This window comes from Setaria viridis, chromosome 1 (assembly GCF_005286985.2).
Source record: "Setaria viridis chromosome 1, Setaria_viridis_v4.0, whole genome shotgun sequence".
Classification (NCBI taxonomy): domain Eukaryota; kingdom Viridiplantae; phylum Streptophyta; class Magnoliopsida; order Poales; family Poaceae; genus Setaria; species Setaria viridis.
In genome coordinates this window covers 36435696-36455193 of record NC_048263.2, presented here as the reverse complement: position 1 = coordinate 36455193, position 19498 = coordinate 36435696, and the positions used below count along the sequence as shown (strand labels likewise).

The 19498-nt window shown below is 47.0% G+C and overlaps 3 protein-coding genes and 1 pseudogene across 3 annotated transcripts; 2 read left to right on the top strand and 2 right to left on the bottom strand.

Moving 5' to 3' along the window:
* Positions 1–4754: 4754 nt before the first annotated feature.
* On the top strand, positions 4755–8155 carry LOC117836633 (U4/U6 small nuclear ribonucleoprotein Prp31 homolog; annotated as a pseudogene).
* Positions 8156–9494: 1339 nt separating this feature from the next.
* On the top strand, positions 9495–12881 carry LOC117836625 (benzaldehyde dehydrogenase, mitochondrial). The gene is made up of 9 exons (XM_034716093.2): positions 9495–9931; positions 10647–10781; positions 10864–11006; positions 11094–11477; positions 11566–11829; positions 11901–12038; positions 12131–12268; positions 12353–12414; positions 12495–12881. Exons 1-9 carry the CDS (start codon positions 9823–9825, stop codon positions 12766–12768), a joined length of 1647 nt encoding a protein of 548 aa, XP_034571984.1. The 5' UTR covers positions 9495–9822; the 3' UTR covers positions 12769–12881.
* Positions 12882–13160: 279 nt separating this feature from the next.
* Positions 13161–13610, bottom strand: LOC117836644 (RING-H2 finger protein ATL57). Its single transcript, XM_034716114.2, has one exon. It carries the CDS (start codon positions 13608–13610, stop codon positions 13161–13163), a length of 450 nt encoding a protein of 149 aa, XP_034572005.1.
* A 3600-nt stretch (positions 13611–17210) lies between these two features.
* Positions 17211–17639, bottom strand: LOC117856427 (RING-H2 finger protein ATL56). The gene has a single exon (XM_034738799.1). It carries the CDS (start codon positions 17637–17639, stop codon positions 17211–17213), a length of 429 nt encoding a protein of 142 aa, XP_034594690.1.
* Between the last annotated feature and the right edge of the window lie 1859 nt (positions 17640–19498).

Sequence of the window (19498 nt, the reverse complement as noted above, 5' to 3'; positions counted from 1 at the left end):
ATACGGGTTTTATGCACTGAGTTCCGAAAGCTCCGCTAGCATGCTTGGTACATCGAATTTCAGAGGCTATGGGTACAGATTTGGTGCACTGACCTACAACATTTACATTATATTCATCACTAAATAATTTTCAGTAGTTCCAATATTCTACAAATATGCTATATAATGTATGCATCTCTTTTTGCAGGTTATGCTTCGGTGACGACTCTCTAGGATGCTCAGCATACCTCAGTTGGCTTCTCTAGCTCCAAGGCTTGGAGGCTAAGCGCCAATTACTACTCGTAATATCTCCAATGACTCAGCTAGCTTTCAAGATCGGGAGCTAAGCGCCAAATAACTACTCGACGTGGCTCCTACGACTCACTTGGCTCATAAGCTCGGGGGGCTGGACGCCGCAATACTCGCATGATGACTTACATGAAGACTAAAGACCCTCGGATTGATTACTTAATCATTCCAAGGCTCGGGGGCTGATAAGTTACACCCAATAGTTGATTTTTTTCAAGACGAAAGAAGAAGATTCAAGATTTTATTGACCCTCAGCCTGATTCTTCGATTCAACCTAAGGTTCGGGAACTACTCCATATGGAGTGCGACTTCCGCTGCCCTTCATATCACATTCCAAAGATGAAGATTACAAAATCAAGATGATCAAGAGTTTGAGCACATCATAGCCTCTTAGCAGCTTTGTGGAACTTTCAAGATTCAGCCAGACAAAATACTCAAAAAGTACCAAAATTAAGGATCTGAAAAGTACTCAAAAGCCGCTACACTCGACTATGAAGCGCTCTAGGGCTTGTTGGGGATAGATCCCCAGTACCCGCAAGGAAGGAAGAAGACGGACTCCTACTAGGATTCCCCTGTAATCCTACTAGGACTCATATCATGTAATTCTAATAGGACTCCTACCTTGTAACCGACTAGTAATCCCACCTCTGAGTATATAAAGGAGGGCAGGGGTCCTTAGATCCGTAGGCCAAGATCTCATGGAACGACAATAGAGGACCAAATCCTCAATACCAAACAACACCTAAGAGCAAGGCGTAATATACAATACCTCAAACAGGACGTAGGGTATGATGCTACTCTGGCGGCCTGATCCTGTATAAATCTGTGTCTTGTGTTCTCGCTTTTACCGTTAAGTTTCAGGTCCGAAGATTCCCCACCAACCAATCTACTACTTCGAGATACCTCTCGGTAGGTTGTTGGGTATAAAACACCGGCACTAGGAGCTACATGATCAACTCTCCATATGGTCTTAGCATGTTGATAGTCAAAATAGAGATGTTTAATTGTTTCATTACAATAAAAAAACAACACTTTTGACTTCCAACCCAATCCCTCTTAGCTAAATTATCCTTTAGTTAAAATTACACCTCACTAGAGATGCCAAAGGAAGATTTTTATTTTTGGGGAATTCTTAGGTTCCAAATAAATTTATTGGTGAAGGGGTACCCTGATTGATCAAATAATGATACATAGACTGAACTGTAAAGTGTCCATGTCGATGTAGGTCCCAGGTAGAGCAGTCCCTCTCCTGTGAAAGTTGTTGTAAGGATATTTTGGCTATTAGGTTGTGCCAAGAAGTTAATTTATCTCCTGTTAGAGCTCTTTGAAAGGAAATATTTAGTGTATTTTGGTTCATAACGTTTACCACTATATTAAAAAGTTAGGAAACTGCTCTCTAAGAGGTTTAGAACTCACCCAAGCGTCCTCCGAAAATCTGATTTGTGAACCATCTTTTATCGTAAATGTCCCACACCCTAGAAAGTCTTTCTTGACTTTTAATAGACCTTTCAAAAAATATGAATCACCTGGTTTAATCTGAACATGAGTGAAACATTTTGCACTTAGATACTTATTTCTGAGTAAGGTCCCTCTTCGTTAAGAAATTTAAAAATCCATTTACTGAGAAGGTATTTATTTTTAATCCAGAGATCGGTTATTCATAGACCCTCGATCTTTAGGACGACACAAGATATCCTAGTGGTATTTTTGTTTATTATTGTTGCCTTGCAAAAAATATGGACCTTTAAAAATCCAATCTTTTAAGGATACCCTTCGAAATTTCAAAGAAATACATCATGAACACGGGGAAAATCCAGATTTTGTGGAAACTGAGCCGCGTTTCTGCTGAAATCCAGATTTATCCAATATACAAATCGCTGCGTTTCGAGCAAGCCCTTATTCCGATTCGGCCTCGCTTTCGGAGCACCGTATCAGAATTGTGCTCGCTCGCATCACAGACGAGAAGTTTAAACTAGAACATCCAGCTTAGCCCAAATCTGCGTGGTGACGTCTGACGTGGACTGGCCCTCGTTGTATATTTGATAAATAGCCGAGAGCATCAATCAGTCATGGCGAGCGATCGAGGGCCGGCGGCCCCACCGCCCGCTCCGACGTGCGCAAAAGTTCGGCTCCGGTCACATCCGCGTCCCGGCCGGGCATGGCGGCGTCGCTGTCGCCGGCCGGGACCCGGCGTCGACGGTGCCGATGCGGAGGCGGGCGTTGGGCTCTCTTCAATTTTTTTTTGACGATTCGGCGTACGGGCGCGGGCGGAGCTGGACGAGAATTCTTCTTCTGTTCTCCATCGTCTTCCCCAGCCACCTCGGCAGCCTCCCATGTTCTTGGGCCACAGGCCACAGCCACCACAGATTCATTCGTGTTAGGTGAGACTTGTGCTCTTGTGCAGAGTTCTTCTGCTTACCTGTGGCAGTGGCGGCTAGTCCAGCAGAGATTTTTCATTTACTTATTCTTCTGGTAAAACAAAAGTCGTCAAGGGCTCGTGCACAAGTTTGTTAATGCTAACCTCTACACGTGGCACGCTCACTGACCTGTCGGCTTCGCTACTTGATTTGTTTTGGCATGAGCTAATAAGTGACTCATCATGAGCCCTGCTCTGCCGAGTACTTATCCGGTATGCAGTCGATTTCTTGCTGGTTCGATTTCGATATCTCCTCGAATAATTGGTTTGTTTGTGTTCAGAGAGAAAAAAGATGCTATAGGAGCCTTATAGGTTAGTGTATCATTGTTTGCTGGATTGAGCTATACCATAATGGAGGCCGGTGATAATGGAGAGCAGAGGTTGGCAGCTAACCTGCTTCCCTAAAACCGTGTTACACGACAGCTTCTCCAGCGGTTCTTCAGAAAAGAGACCTGAATGGCTGAATCTGAACAGCATGGGTGTTAGTAATCAGGAATTCAGGGTCAACAGCGGTTCTTCATCATGGCCACCGGGATGAACACTGAACTATACGTTACAAGGTTGAGTACAAGATGGTACGTTGAACAGCATGGGTGTTGGTAATCAGGAATTCAGGATCATCAGTTCCATGGCCAATCAATGTGAAAAGGCATCAGAAATCTACAGTAGTGCGTGGCTCGAAGCCACGGCGCGTGGAGCCTCGAACAGTGCCCGGATCTCCGATGTTTTGGTCCCGATTCATGGAAACCGTCTCGAACAGGCGCAACCTCTGCCGCCAAGCAGTTCCAAATCGCCGGGTCGCCTGTCGGAAAGGCTACCGGATCAGTGAGCTGACGGGCGGCTCGATCGTCGGAAATCATTGGGCATGGGCCGAGCTCAGCGCCTGCCTCCCCGAAGGGCCACCAAATCATTGCGCCTTTCGTTCGTTCCCATCCTATCCCTTGATGAAGCTGTGTCAAAACAGTCGGACATGGAACCCAATTGGATCGCGGCTTGATGGAAGTCCAGTCCAGAGCTTCCTGTTGCCCGTTCTGACGCTGATCAGAGACGTGTACTCGCGACTTGGGAGTTGGAGCATGGCACACGATGAACAGGAGCCACATAACGACGATGCGTCAGGAGGAGAACAAGTCCGAACGGATAACTCCCGCGATGCTGCTTCATCTGCTATTAGGGCACGTACTGTGCAGCCTGCTGGTAGCTGTAACAGATAAGGGCGGCAGACAGACTGCCGACTTACAGTGGCGAGAGGCCATGATCAGCCGGTCGCGTACCTGCTCCCTAGCCCTACGGCCTAGGGATCGTCCCGTCAATTCTTGAGAGAAAACGAGAGGTTCAGAGCAGATCGATCGGGAAACTCTTGCCACTCGACGACCCGACGACCCGTACCCAGCGTCTCCGATCGCGACGGAGGGGGAGAGGTGGAATTGAAGGGCGCGTCGATCCCGTCCTTGCGTTTGGTTTGGTGTAGTCGAGGGCGATGGCGCTGCCCCCGTGCGCCGGCATTGACGTCCCGGCCCCGCCCGCCCGCCGGGCCACAGGAGGGGTCAAGCGTCCACGGGCGGTTGGGCGTCATCGTCCGTCGCCGTGCGGCCATATCTCTTGGAGGATCGCGCGCGCCGACGCGGAAGTGGTCAGATTTTAGTCCTTGCCATCGTCCCGGGGAGACGCACTTGGAGCGCGCCGGCGGCGGCCACCGGCCATCCCTCCTTGGGCGCCGGAAGCCCGGAACGACCCCCGGCGACTGTGCGTGGTGTCATGGTGTGGGTGGGATGCGGAATTCCTCTATTTCCAGGACGCCACCCAGCCCATTCGAGTACGGGCTAGCCCTGGTGCCCAAACCTCTCTCAAACATATATGGGCCGTCCTTGCGCTCCGCGTAGAAACCTCAGCCCATTCGAGTACGTCGGTCGCTGTCGCAGCACGGAGCAAAACCGACCGTTCGGAGCCGTGCGCGCGTACGGGGCGTGGGTGATCCGCGGCTATCGCCGCCGCGGCGCCGCCCGCCCGCCCGCTGAGGGGACACGGGCTCCAGTCATGGTAAGTTCGTCTTAGAAATTGTTGGATCGCGGCGGCGCTCCGTGCCTCCGTTGCTGTTCCTAACCTACTTCGGAACAGTACGATCGCCGATGCCGCGGTGAATTTCTGTTGGATTGATGCGCTTGGGGATTTAATTTCGTGATTTCGCGGGTTGTACTCGGTACGGTGCTTGGAGATAGTGGGGGACAGGGTTTTGAAGCGGGAATGTCCCAACGGGGTCTGAACTTCCGGTTCCGCTTCAACTGCTTGCAGTTTGGTTTTGTGTGGTTTAGTGTACTCGCTGCAGTTCCCGTTGCAAACTGTGCGCCACGCTAGCTGGTGCATCGGGATTGGGGCGAAATTAGGGTGTTTAAGGATGAATAGTTTTGGAGGTTTGTCGATAGGTGCGTTGGAATTACCCGTCATGTGTTTTGTTATCTGAATGTGCATTGCTGAATTCAGGAGACTAAACCTTTCGTTCCCCCTTTGGATTAGGGTGATCGTTCATGTTCAGTACTGCTAAAGTGGAAACAATTCTACCCTAATATAACTGTTTGCTATGTAGAATGCACAATACCTTCTTTTCAAAAAAAGAATGCACAATACCAGCCAATACATTTGTTGATTTGAAAGGTATTTTACCTTCTGCAGACATAATGTGGATTACAATTGCAGAATCAACCACTAGTGGGGAGCCTCTTTCTGAAGAGAATTTATTAAAAACTATTGAAGCATGCAACAGAGCCCTTAACCTTGATGCAACAAAGAACAAAATACTTGACTTTTTGAAGAGCTGAATGGGATACATTGCGCCAAAACCTTGCTGCTGTTGTTGGTAGTGCTGTTGCCTCAAAACTGATGGGGACTGCTGGTGGTTTGGAGGCACTGGCCAAAATGCCCGATTGTAATGTGCTGCTTCTCGGTGCAAAGAAGAAAAATATGTCCGGATTCTCTACTGCAGCAGCCCAGTCTCGTGTTGGCTATCTTGAACAAACTGAAGTAGTTCAAAGCACATCTCCACCTTTAAGATCTCAGTCTAGTAGACTTATAGCAGCAAAATCAACACTCGCAGCAAGGATTGGTTCCATAAGAGGTGATCCAACTGGAAAAGCTGGGCAGAACTTGTTAGAAGAAATTAGTAAGAAGATTAAAAAGTGGCAAGAACTACCATCTGCAAGGCTTCCAAAGCCACTTCCTATTCCGGACTCTATTCTAAAAAGAAGTGAGGGGGCCGTCGACTCCGGCAAATGAAAGAAAGGTAATTTGTATATAAGCTTCCTTTTTTTTCAAATTCAAAACCTATTATACTTAACATAAAAAATTATATACTATACTACATTCACATCCCTGATTTCATTACCTATTTTTCCTGTTTGCATTTTGCAACTTATCAAATTTCTCTGAGTGGCTTTTGCTACTTTTGCCTTACCTTCTGTACCTGGGAATTTGATTATGCAGATATGCACAGACCAACATGATAAAGCTTGTGAATTGGATGCGGTTTGGCGTGCCAGAGGAGAGCTCATTGGGTTAGTTACTCAAACACAAACACTCTAGCTCAGAGAAATACTTCACTCCTTGTGAATCAGAATGACACTGTTTAGCTACACCAGGTCGGGATATGGAATGCTTCACTCCTTTTAACACGCTCTAGTATTTCTATGAATAGGTGATGGTTTAGGGAAAGGTTATGGCCTGCTTGGACTGGCAGGAAGCGGGAAGCTTCGTGTGTCAATTGGACAAAGCAAACTTTCTACTAAAATTTCCAATGGGAGACTTGATCTTTCTTTTCTTTTTTTAAGGCATTTTATTTTTTATATATGACAAACATTGGATCCTATGAGTTGCAGAGGACGAAGTGTCTTTCCGTTATGAAACCTATACCCCCCTTGTCTCTCACTGTTTAGAATGATTGTAAAAAATGAATAACTATGGATCTTATTTTGTTATACTATTACATAATAAAATGGCATACATGAAAAGTATCCATAAAGACAACAATAATCAGATATCCTTTCCATTTATTTATATTTTTACTTGTATTTTCATGGGAATGACATTTCTGGACTTGGTACTCTGCACCTAGCTTCACCTTTGTATAATATAATATTTTGTATTTTTTCCAGGTAGTTTATGCCATTGCACTGGATGCCAGTCCCGAAAGAAACTGATCTTTATGCATTCGGCATTTAACTTGATTACATTATTGGAAAGAAGCTTATCTGCATTTCAGATCTTAACAGTCCCTTTTCACAATCTGCAGGCTCACCATTAATTTGTTTTTATCTTCTTATTCATATCAGATTCAGAGAGAGGAATTGTGCCAGTGGTGGGTCAAGATCGGGGTTGGCACCAAGTTTGGCGTTTACACCAGTTCAAGTGAGTGAGCTTTGAGTTGAGTTGCAATGTTCTTTTCATATTATTTGTGTGACATACAACCTCAGTTTATTCAGTTTTGGAACTTGGCTGGCTACACAATTTTCATTTAAGTAATTGGTTGGCTTGGGTGCCCATAATTTTAAACAAAGTCATAATACCCTGGCAGAACTAGTTACATTTGAATTAACAAGAGCAACTCTCACATCTGAACCGAAGTTGATTCAACCTGTGTGGTGGGGGTTAGTCCATGGCTGGTATTCTGTATAACATGTTTTTTGGCTTAAAAGAGAAGTATTTTAAAGTCAAAGGACCCTAAGAAATCTCTTCTTAGAGTCTGGCTTGTTGCTTTCTAGGTTTTTTAGTTAGTCTTTTTTCCCCTTCTTTTTTGTACATATTCCCTCTGTACAGTTTGTTTTCATATATAAAAAAATGAGATCAGTAGGGGCTTCCCCTCCTGTTAACCTAAAAAAAAAGCACTTTAATTTGCCTCCTCCAAATTTACCATCTTAGCATGCTTTGTTTACTTTACGCTCTGCAATCTGATTATAAGTATAGCTTATGACTGCTATGGACTGTCTTTTTTGTGCTTATTGATCACTACGGTTTCCCTTATCTTGTCATATCAGTTTACATAGGGCGTGAACGCGATCCATCTTTCAATATCTGAAATGTTGATTTTTTTTCCTACACAGGGAATAGAGCTGTCAAATCCATTCGCCCAATGTGTTAGCAGAACTGAAAGCACCTATTTTCAGACACCGGGACATTTCCGAAGATCAAGGTCTGAAGAATCAGTTTGTTCGCCCCCCATCTTCACACAGTTACCATATTCATAAGGATGTTAACAGATGAAAATCAGGCTCACAGCATTCTTGACCATGTTTTCCACTCACCTATTGTATATGTAGACCCTCAGACTATGCAATGTCATCCTTATGGCGTCACTGTTTGTTAGGATGTTTTGTTTCATCATGTCGTCTTAAGTCATTGCTAATCACTAGACTAGCCTTGCATGATTTCCTCAGTGATGAACTGACATAAGAAAATTCTACCTGTGATTCTTTCCTCCCACAAAAGACAACCAACAAAAGATGATGTGCTGCCTGTACAAATCGAATTGCCACTCTTTTCCTTGCTCTGCTTCCAAAACCATTTGTGACGCTGGTGTGACAGGAACCCGTCTTGATCTGTGTGCGCCGCCCACAGTTTTGGAGCAGCGGCCTTGGTGGAGCACTTATCAAGTTGCTCAACAAACCGTGAGGACTGTACAACGCTGACGCACTGGCTGTAGTGAGGCAGTGATGATCAGTTTCTTGGATGTTGCTTGAGACTGTTGCCTCTTCTTGTCGTCTGTAGACTAAAGGCCAACCGACTTTCCTCATCCAGGACCAGGAGCGAGTAGCCGACCTGCTGCTGAACGCATACGAACACTCGTGCTGAACTGCTGAAGTCATTTTGTAAAAAGAAGAACTGAAGTCCGTCACTCATAAAGCTGTGTTTCTGCCTTGCTGCCCGTGTAATGGTTGTCTGGTTGATGCCCCTATTCTCTTGGCCTTGCATTACTGCCTCCTTGATTCTTGTAGACTAGTAAGAGTAACAAAATTTTGGTTATGAACACTATAACATCAAATTCTGAGGATTATGTGGTGGCAGTATGCAAGTGACACATCGCTTCTAGTTTCCAATCTTTGTGATCTATAGCCTTGCGCTTGCAATTGTGGACATTGTTTGGCCGCATCGACGGATCAGAGTGGGCATGCAGCTACGAACCAAAACAAAGCTGTGCACTGAAAGTAGCGTCCGGTGGTGAGGCCGGAGTTTGTTTTCACGTGAAGGGTGGGGGCGGTCAGTACCCTGTACTGTTAGTGTACCAGTTCAGTGCTTATCAGCAACACGTCGGCCGTCTTGCGCTTGCAACTTGCAAGTCGTCGAATCCAACTGGCCTTCTCACGCATGATGATGGCAGCAACGAACATTTCATCGCACGAAATCCGGCTTCTCTTGCAGAGGGAAAGTGGGAACTAAGAGAGGTCACGAGCTTGTGAGCGTAACATTTCATCTTTTCAGGGAACGGAAAAAGATGATACGCAGAGGAAGAACCTGACGGCGGATGACATGATTCCCTTCATTACGTCATTCAATCACAAGTAGGACATATTTTACGTTTTGTGTGGAAAAATTATCCAAATTTTCACCACCAATACCTATCTTTACACTATTCTGACTGGACATCTGAGAATGATATTGGCGCATTTGTCTCCTGAAGCGATCTTGTTAAAAATTGCAGTTTTGGTGTACTTGTAGATGTGTTACAATAATGGAAATTTATGGTCGCAGCTCAGAAATAAAATGTCTCGGAAACCATGTCAATGTCCTAAACGACTTTGTTCACGATGACTGTAAGAAGCATAATTTTCACTCCACATCCTTTCTCTCACCTAATCATCCGTTCCCTTGTGGTAGTCTGGTAGAGCACAATATTGTCATGTGCTCACCCTCCTTTCCCAGTTCCTTATCTGGACATGCTTCACCACGCAACTCCGCATTCCAAGCTCGAGACTTGCCTGATAATATAGCCATATAGGCCCCTCCAAAAGAATCGCAAGGCAACAGAGTGCTTGCTTTGCCTTGCCTGATACACTGAGTCCCCCTCAACAGCTGACCGCTGAGCACTGCTTGAGATCTTCAGCCGCAGTTTTACAGTCAGGAAGGAATCAGGCATGGCAGCAAGGAGGGCTGCTTCCTCCATCCTCTCTCGCTGTCTCATCGCAAGGTCTTCTCCTGCTTCTGCTTCTTCCCCTGCCGGCAAATCCGCTCTCCTCGGAGCAGGTGACGATCTGTTCATGGATCCTGTTTCCTTTTTGATTCATTTCTACTCGTGATCTCAATGGAGGCTCTGATATTGGAGTGATGAGAGCGGTCATCTTACTTCTGCGTATCATTTGTCTGCCACCGTTTCAATCACCTGATCACAAACGTTCAAGTCGTCAGGCGTTTTGCCCTGTTTTTCTCTGTAAAGTCAATCATCTTTGTTCCTATCCGAAGAACAGAAGAAAGCGATAGACGTCACTGGTTGTTCGGCATGCCGATCAGCAAAATTCCACACAGAGAAAATAAAACCATGTCGTTTTTCCACACCAAATTTCTTTTTTTTCCTTTTCGATTTCTAGTAAGTAGTCACGTCAGCAGTGAGTCATGGAGCTAAAGGTAGCCGGAACTTTCCTCCAAGTTGGTAATGTTCTTCCCTATCAAAACTAGGGTGTCACTACAACGTTTGTTAATTCTTGCGACTCTGCATTTCCAAGCTGCAATTCAATAGTTCCATGCCATGAGTTTTCATGCTCCCCTAAGCCTTCTTTCAGAGATCCAAGGCCTATCATGCATTCATTCGTCAACGAATTAAAAAAAGAGAGCATGTATTGCACTAACCAAACGCGGAGAAATTGTAACATCAGAATCGTTGGTTGTGGTCGTAGCTTCCAGCAATTTGTCATTCATGTTCTAGTTGAAGACACGACTCCATTGAACCGCTCTCTGTTGCCAGGGGCTCTTCTTCACAGGTTCAGCACTGCACCGGCAGCCGCCGCCAGCCCCACCACCGAGGAACCAATCCAGCCCGCGGTGGAGATCAAGCACACCCAGCTCCTCATCAATGGCAACTTCGTCGACGCCGCTTCTGGTATGCAAACTTTAGTACCTGAGACCTGCCTGTCGATCGCGTTCAGGGTCTCAGCGAGGTGCACGCATTTCGCTCTCACCAGGGAAGACGTTCCCGACGCTGGACCCCCGCACCGGCGAGGTCATCGCGCGCGTCGCCGAGGGCGACAGCGAGGACATCGACCGCGCCGTCGCCGCCGCCCGCAAGGCCTTCGACGAGGGCCCCTGGCCGCGGATGACCGCCTACGTACGCACACCCCATCCACCCCTCCACACCGGCACTAGCAGCAATTCACGCTCACGGCGTGGTTGGTCACCGTGGTTTTCTCTGCAGGAGCGGTGCCGGGTGCTGCTGCGCTTCGCGGACCTGATCGAGCGGCACGCCGACGAGATCGCGGCGCTGGAGACGTGGGACAACGGGAAGACGCTGGCGCAGTCGGCGGGCGCCGAGGTGCCGATGCTGGCGCGGTGCATGCGCTACTACGCGGGGTGGGCGGACAAGATCCACGGCCTGGTGGTGCCGGCCGACGGCGCGCACCACGTGCAGGTGCTGCACGAGCCCGTCGGCGTCGCCGGCCAGATCATCCCTTGGAACTTCCCGTTGCTCATGTTCGCCTGGAAGGTCGGCCCGGCGCTCGCCTGCGGCAACGCCGTCGTCCTCAAGACCGCCGAGCAGACGCCGCTCTCCGCCCTCTACGTCGCCAGCCTCCTACACGAGGTCTGCCTCATTGGAACCTGCCATTGTTCTGCTGCTCGCGAATTTGTGCCATCAATGTGTGGCCATTACTTGTGCTTGTTCGTCGCAGGCTGGACTCCCCGACGGTGTCCTGAACGTGGTCTCCGGCTTCGGCCCGACCGCCGGCGCCGCGCTGTGTAGCCACATGGGTGTTGACAAGCTTGCGTTCACCGGGTCGACGGGCACGGGGCAGATCGTCCTCGAACTGGCGGCGAGGAGCAACCTGAAGCCGGTGACCCTGGAGCTCGGTGGCAAGTCCCCTTTCATCGTCATGGACGACGCCGACGTCGACCAGGCCGTCGAGCTCGCGCACCACGCCGTCTTCTTCAACCAGGTACTTTTCCTTACAAATTATGTTGTGTTGGGGCAATTATTGCCGATTATGAAATTCTTTGCCAACGCAAGGGCCAATGCTGCTGCGCGGGGTCGCGGACGTTCGTGCACGAGCGCGTGTACGACGAGTTCGTGGAGAAGTCCAAGGCCCGCGCCCAGAAGCGCGTCGTCGGCGACCCCTTCAGGAATGGCGTCGAGCAGGGGCCTCAGGTACAGAGAGATCTTGTTCAGAACAGGGGGATGCATTCGTTTCAGCCGAAAACGTTGATCGACACTGAAATCTTATATTCGTGTTGCGTCAGATCGACGAGGAGCAATTCAAGAAAATCCTGCGGTACGTCCAGTCCGGCGTCGACAGCGGCGCCACCCTCGTCGCCGGCGGCGACAGGGCGGGCAGCCGGGGCTTCTACATCCAGCCGACCGTGTTCGCCGACGCCAAGGTAAGCCCTTCGCCGACGTGCTCAACGTGCTCGATCAATGGCTGCATCTATCGAGATTCCTGAACTTTGCGATCGTGCGTGCAGGACGAAATGAAGATCGCTCGGGAGGAGATATTCGGGCCGGTCCAGACCATCCTCAAGTTCAGGTAACAGATTCTGCGACACACCACAACAATGTGCAATGCGACGTGTCGACTACTGACGGTGCACTGCTGGGCATGGGCAGCGGCGTGGAGGAGGTGATTCGGCGCGCGAACGCGACGCAGTACGGGCTGGCGGCGGGGGTGTTCACGAGGAGCCTGGACGCGGCGAACACGCTGTCCCGGGCGCTGCGGGCGGGCACCGTGTGGGTGAACTGCTACGACGTGTTCGACGCGGGCATCCCGTTCGGCGGCTACAAGATGAGCGGCGTCGGCAGGGAGAAGGGCGTCTACGCCCTCCGGAACTACCTCCAGACCAAGGCCGTCGTCACGCCCATCAGGAACGCCGCCTGGCTGTAAATCTCGGCGCAGCGTCGGCGGTCTGGTTGATGTACTATCTCTGAAAGATTAACGTGGACGACGGGCACCGGGAAAATGTGGCGAATAATATAATATATCTCTTCGTTTACCAAGGCCGATTTCCTTCGAGGCTTCAAGCCCAGAAGGCCTTGTGGGAGTGATGAGAGGAGTGTGGCAGTGAAACTTTTACTCTTTATACAATGGCCCATCCAATGCAAATCTATCCAAACGAGCTCACATTTTCTTCCGAGAATAAAATGCGTTCACATTCAGAAAACCAAAATAAAATGCTTTCACATAACGCACACTCCTGCACGCTTCCATAAACGACAGGCAATGTACGGAGAGGGTAAGCAAAAGTGCAAAACCGGGAGGAAACGTGAAACACGCTGCTACCTTCCACTTTCAGTAACGATCTCCGCGGCGGCGCCGGCCTCGGCAACCACGCCGGCGTCCTTGCGCCGCTCGACCGCCTCGGTGCGACAGACGGGGCACCGGCGGCTCCTGCGCAGCCACGAGTCGACGCACTCCGCGTGGAACCCGTGCCCGCACCTCGGCAGAACCCGGCACCGGGCGCCCGCGAGGATCGCCTCCAGGCACACCACGCACTCGCCGCCGCCGCCGCCGGCTCTCTCCTCCTTGAACTCGTGGCACGGTAACTCGCCGACCTCCTCTGATGCAAGCCCGGCACCACCGCCTTCTTCTTCCGCGTGCTCAGCCTCCGCGACGCGGCGGGAGGGGCGCGCCCGGAAGAGCGCCCAGATGACCACGGCGAGATGGAGGACGACCATCAGCGCGAGGCCGCCGGTGATGAAGACAACGCGACGTGTTAGTCCCGCCATAGATTGAGTCGGGCTGGGCAAACTTGCTGCGTGGGCATGCAGAGACACGCTTGGAACCTGGAAGGCTGGAGCTGATAAGCTGTGGACAACCTTATATCATAGTGGAGAAGAGCAGACTTCTTGATCTCTGACTTTGAGTGATCCGGTCAAGTTGGTTTTCTGACTCCATGGAAGTTGGAACGGATGCTGCTGCAGATAGGACAAAAGCGTGAGTTCTCTATCAATCATGATTTGTGCAGCTGCGGGACAAGAAAAGAAGTAGGAAACTTAACTTTCAGTCCATGAATGTCAGGAGCGGCGCATCACTTCTGATGGAAAGTCTTCGATTTTGTGCTTAGTTTGCTAGGTAGCTTCCGGGCATGTCATTTGACCAATCTTGCACGGTACATCGTTTCTTTGGAGTTTGAACATTCAAATTACGCTGGGATGGACTATGGAAGTACGAGATGTACGGACTGGTGAGATAAGTGGCATTTCTAGATTATTTAATCTGATGATCCGGTACGCGCAAGGGATCAATCGGAAGTGACAGGTTGGTTAATTAACCATTTGGATCATAAACCATCCAGATGCATCCCCTTCCGTAGCGCTGGTGGGTGCGTGAAGGAGCAAAATCCAGGAAAATTCCTTTTTTTTTTTGAAACGATGACAACATGTACAAACTAATGGCTTGTTTGCTTGACTCATGGTTCTAGATTTCGTTTTCACTCAATTTACAGTCTTCACCGAAATTCCGGACAAAATCCAAATTAAAAAGGCAACATTTCGACGAAATTTCAGGCGAACAGTAATTTCGATCGCAATTGAAATTTCAGCTAAATTTTTTATCACTAGCTTGACTTACAAATATATTTTTTAAGTTCAATGGAAAGGTTTCAAAGCACAATGGGCAATAGGCCAAAACTCACTAGCTTGGCACTTATACACGTGGATTCCTTCCTCAATGGGCCAAAAATCACATATCCAAATGTACTAAAAAACCAGTCGGAAAACGGTACAAGTGATGATCAATCTGGAACCTTGGATGCATGAAACAGGGCAAAATCCAGGTGATTTATCATTTCAAAGTTGAAATAAAGATGAATTTTCAAGTTTAAAGTTGGTGTCCAACTGTCCATGTTCAAACTACTCCTCACATATATAGCTGAGTTCAAATTTGGACTTTAGGGTTAAAATGTGGTGATTTAGTATTGACATTTGGATTTCCTTGAGTTCGAAGTGGTAATTCAAGCTGGATTTCATTAGAACGAAGTTGATAGCCTGAGGTCAAAATTTTATGTTTTCCGGCACTGCTAGCACCCAGACAGACGAGAGCTTGAGTTCAGACGAGTGCCTACTGGACAGCTTTGGTTTATGAAGTTTGGAAAATACCAAGAGATAAAATGAAATTTAGCAAAATAGCAAATCCTCGCCCAATCAACTTGATTGGGCCCAAGGTTGAGTTAACTTTAGTTGAGGCTCTTTTTTTTTAAAGAATGAAAGTGCAACGATAACAATGTTCATGCACCACCCCTTTTTCTTTCCAGTTATAGTGATGATGCTGAGCACACAACAGGCACACCACAAAACACTCATACACTGAGAATGCGCCTTCTATCATAGGCGTATAATAAATAAATTTTTGAGAAATACTTGCCTCTGTGTAAATTGTAGGCGCCAAAGTTTAACCATAGTTAAAGACCTCACATAAACCATACAAATTGGGTGGCCCCTTTGTTCATGCAGACTTGATACAAATACAAGGGAGTGTTGTTCAAACTATCTTCATGAAACTGAAGCAGGATTTGTTACTAAAATGTTCCAAATTTCTGTAGAAGAACAATCTGCTATCACGTTCAATTAAAAAAGTTAGTTAGCCTATAAAATTATACTTGTGAAATGTCTAAGAAATCATATGGATGATTACATCTGCAACACATGCATGCAAAAGCAACAGGAATTATGGAAAGGCTAGCCTTACAAAAAGGCTTGGTTTGACCGAATTTTGGTCAAAAAAAACTCACATGAAGATGTTTTGGAGATGGACACGTGCTGGCAACCTTTATTTGGCTGATCATAATCATATAAAAAGATAATTTATACTTTTTTACTATTTTATGTTCCCAAAGATTATAAAGAATTATTTTAAGAAAATCTACTCTATAATCCATATATGATAAGTAAATGTAAAACAAACTTTGTTTCAAATCCCCACTCGCTCTCATCGCGGGGTCTACTGCCACTGTCTCTGTCTCTTGTAGCTTAAGACTTCCCAAGTTAAGAAATTTATCCTTCATGCCCATTCAGATCATCTAGAAATACGAGCCACCCGTTTTCTTGTTAATCTAGTCATGCACACTGCATATGTTATCATTGTCTTTCAGTAACAATATCCACGGTGGCGGCGGTCGCAACCACCACACTAGCGCCCTCATCCTTGCGCTCAGTGACTACTCTTGTGTAGCCACATGTCAACACACTCCGCGTGTGGAATCCATGCCTGCAATCTGGCATCAACTAACATGGATAGAGTTAGGAAGTTGATTTTTTTTATTCCCAGACAATAGTACTAAATTATTTAAAAGAATTGATTGAATTTAAAAGAATTTTAGGGAGGGGAGCCTAGGCCCCGGCCCCCCTCACACCAGTCGCTCACTCGGAACGGAACGCATTTATCACATACTCTTTATTTTCATCTCCCTCTTTGAACTTGTGGGATGATAGCTCGGTGATCTCCTCAACTAAAATGTCCTTGCCTTCTTGCTTTCTTTCGCCATGTGCATTTTGGAGTGGAGGAAGTACATGACATGCATATGCTACCATTATCTTTCAGTAACAATCTCTGCGGTGGCAGTGGCCATGGCCACCTTGCCAGCGCTCTTATTCCTGTGCTTCGTGACTACCTCAGTGCGGCAGATAGGGCATATTGACTGCTCTTGCGTTGCCACAAGTCCACACACTCCACGTGGGTAGAGTTAGAATGTTACCTAGCAATAGTACTAAATTCTTAAAATAATTGATTGAATTTAAAATAATTTTAGGGAAGGGGACCTAGGCCCTACTCCCCCTCCCTTCGCCCCTAGCAATCAACACTAGTGCTCACACGGAACAAAACGCGTCTAAGCACACAACACACACTCTTTGTTTGGAGCTCTCTTTAAACTCGTGGGATGATGGCTCATAACTCATTGACCTCCCCGGCTGAATGGAGCGAAGGAAGTACATGACACGTTCAATTTGAAAATTTATAGCTCGATTCGAGCTAAACCAACAAAATATGCTCAATTCTACCTTTTTGAAATAATACTTCATTTTGGTTTTGTTCTAAGATAAATTTCTCTAACTTTGACCGAATTTATAGAAAAAATATCAGCATCTACAACATTGAATTAGTCTAACTAAATTCGTTATGAAATATATATTGATATATAGGATATGTGAGTATAAAGTTGATAAAGAAATTTAACTTAGAACAAAACTAAATTGAGCTATAATTTGAAATGGAGAGGAACGAAACTGATGGATGCATTTAAGCGCTCATAGTTCACATTATTAAAGATGTACAACATGCATGCAAAAGCATGTAGACAAAACTAGCACTAAACAAAGTATAGTGGACAACTATCTTTGGGTAACGATCTCCACGGCGGTAGGCTCCTCCACCTCGCTGACGTTCTTGCAAGCCACCATGTCAGCGCGGCTGATGGGGCACCGGCGGCTCTTGCGCAGCCACAAGTCCACCCACTCCGCGTGGAACCCGTGCTCACAACCCAGCAGCACCCTGCGTTGTTCGCCCAGGCGGAACGCCTCCAGGCACACCACGCATTCGCCGCCGCCGGGCGCCCCCTTCTTGCACTTGTGGCACGGCAACTCGCCAACCTGCTCGGCGGAAAGGCTGCCGCCTTCTTCCTCCGAGAGCTCAACAATGCGGAAGGTTTCTTGTGCATGGAGGCGCCACCATTTGAGCGCCCACACGAGCATGAGAGCATGGACAGCAAACAACATCACGAGGCCAGCGACGAGGAAGATGACGAAGTGGGTTCCTACCATGCAATGGAGGGACGAGCTGTTCAGGATTTAGGACAGGGGCAAAAGAGAAGACCTGTTGCTTTCTGACTTTTGAGTGATCGTGTGTGGTGCTGGAGATGCTAGAGATGTTAAAACCGGCAGTTATGTAGAATTCGTCCATGACACAACGATGATTTCTTATTCTTTTTTTTAAAAAAAACTTAATGTCAATGAGTGTCAAGACCAAGAAAGCATTGCACTATTCAAATTTTCACTGCACCTGTGATGGAAGTCTTCGTTGGAGCTCTTCGTCCTTTAGTAGGTAGCGTACGAGTATATGCATTACTCCACTAATCTGGTGAGATTCTATCGTTTGAATATTCACATTGCTGAGATGCCCCTACAGATGTATGGATGGGTGATGTGGTGTCCCTGAGATCAACTAAAAGGGTGTGCCGATCGATTTGTGAAAACTTGTGTTGAAGGAAAGCAATACAAACTTCTAGAGCCTTCCCCACAACTCATGATCCATGATATTTTTCATAAAAGCACTAAATGTTGTTGCCATGAAGAAATTAGAATAGTGTAAAATATAGATATTTATCTAGTGAAAACTCTAGAAGGGGACACATGTCATCATCCTATGAACTTCCATGGCCTATAAATAGGCTATCTCAACCCAAGATGGGATTCAAGTCACCACATGAGCTACTATGGAAGGTGAAGTCGGTGATCAGCCATCTTTAAGTATTTGGCTGTGTTTGGTATGTGTTTGTGCCTGATCACCTAAGGAGTAAGTTCGAGAAGAAAGCGATTTGGTGCATCTTTGTTGGCTATGATGATGCACGGAAAGGTTGGAGGTGCTGCGATCCAACCATAGGAAAGTGCTACACCTCAAGAAATGTAGTATTTGATGAAGCCTCAACATATGCTGGTCACCTGAGAAGGTCAAGCTACTAGAATCACATGATTTTGAGGAGGTTCCAGAAGAAATCTAAGAAAAAGAGGAGGAGCCACCAACCCCAAGTGAAGATAAAGAGAGTTCCCCAAACAAAACCAAGAGCCTTTGGAAGACTGGTGTACATCAGATGACCTCGGAGGAACCCTAACTACCACAAGTGGAGCTTGATGAGCCTATTCAAGGATTAAGGAGAACAACAAGGCTGAGCAAGTCTAATCCAAAGTATGCTAATGCCGCCCTAGTTGATGAGTCTATACCTATTGAGCCATCTTCATATGAAGAGGCAGCAAAGGCCCCGAGTGGCATAAGGCGATGGAGGAAGAAATCAAGGCACTAAATGAGAATCAAACATGGGATTTAGTGCCAAGACCAAAGGAAGTAAAGCCTATATCTTGCAAATGGGTTTACAAGATAAAGACTCATCCCGATGGCTCAGTTGAGAGGTAAAGGCTCGGCTTGTAGCTCGAGGTTTCTCTCAGCAATATGGGCTGGACTGTGAAGAAACATTGAGTCTGGTGGCAAAAATCACAATTATTCGAGTCTTGCTAGCATTAGCCGCTTGCAGGTCTTAGAATTTTTGGTAGATGGATGTCAAGAACGCATACCTACAAGGCGAGCTTGACAAGGATATCTACATGGAGCAACTAAGAGGCTTTGAGAGTAAGATCCACCCCGAGTACATTTGTAAATTAAAGAAGGCTCTCTATGGCTTGAAGCAAGCTCCACGAGCATGGTACGGGAAAATCGGTGAGTTTATCATACAAAGTGGTTTCAAAGTCGCTCCATCAAACTCTAGCTTATTCGTGAAGACCAAGGATGGTACAATAGCAATAGTCCTAGTCTATGTTGATGATTTGATCATCAGTGGAGACTACTCCGAGGAGATACAAAGGACAAGAGAAAATCTCTCAATCCGATTTCAAATGAAGGAGCTTAGAGA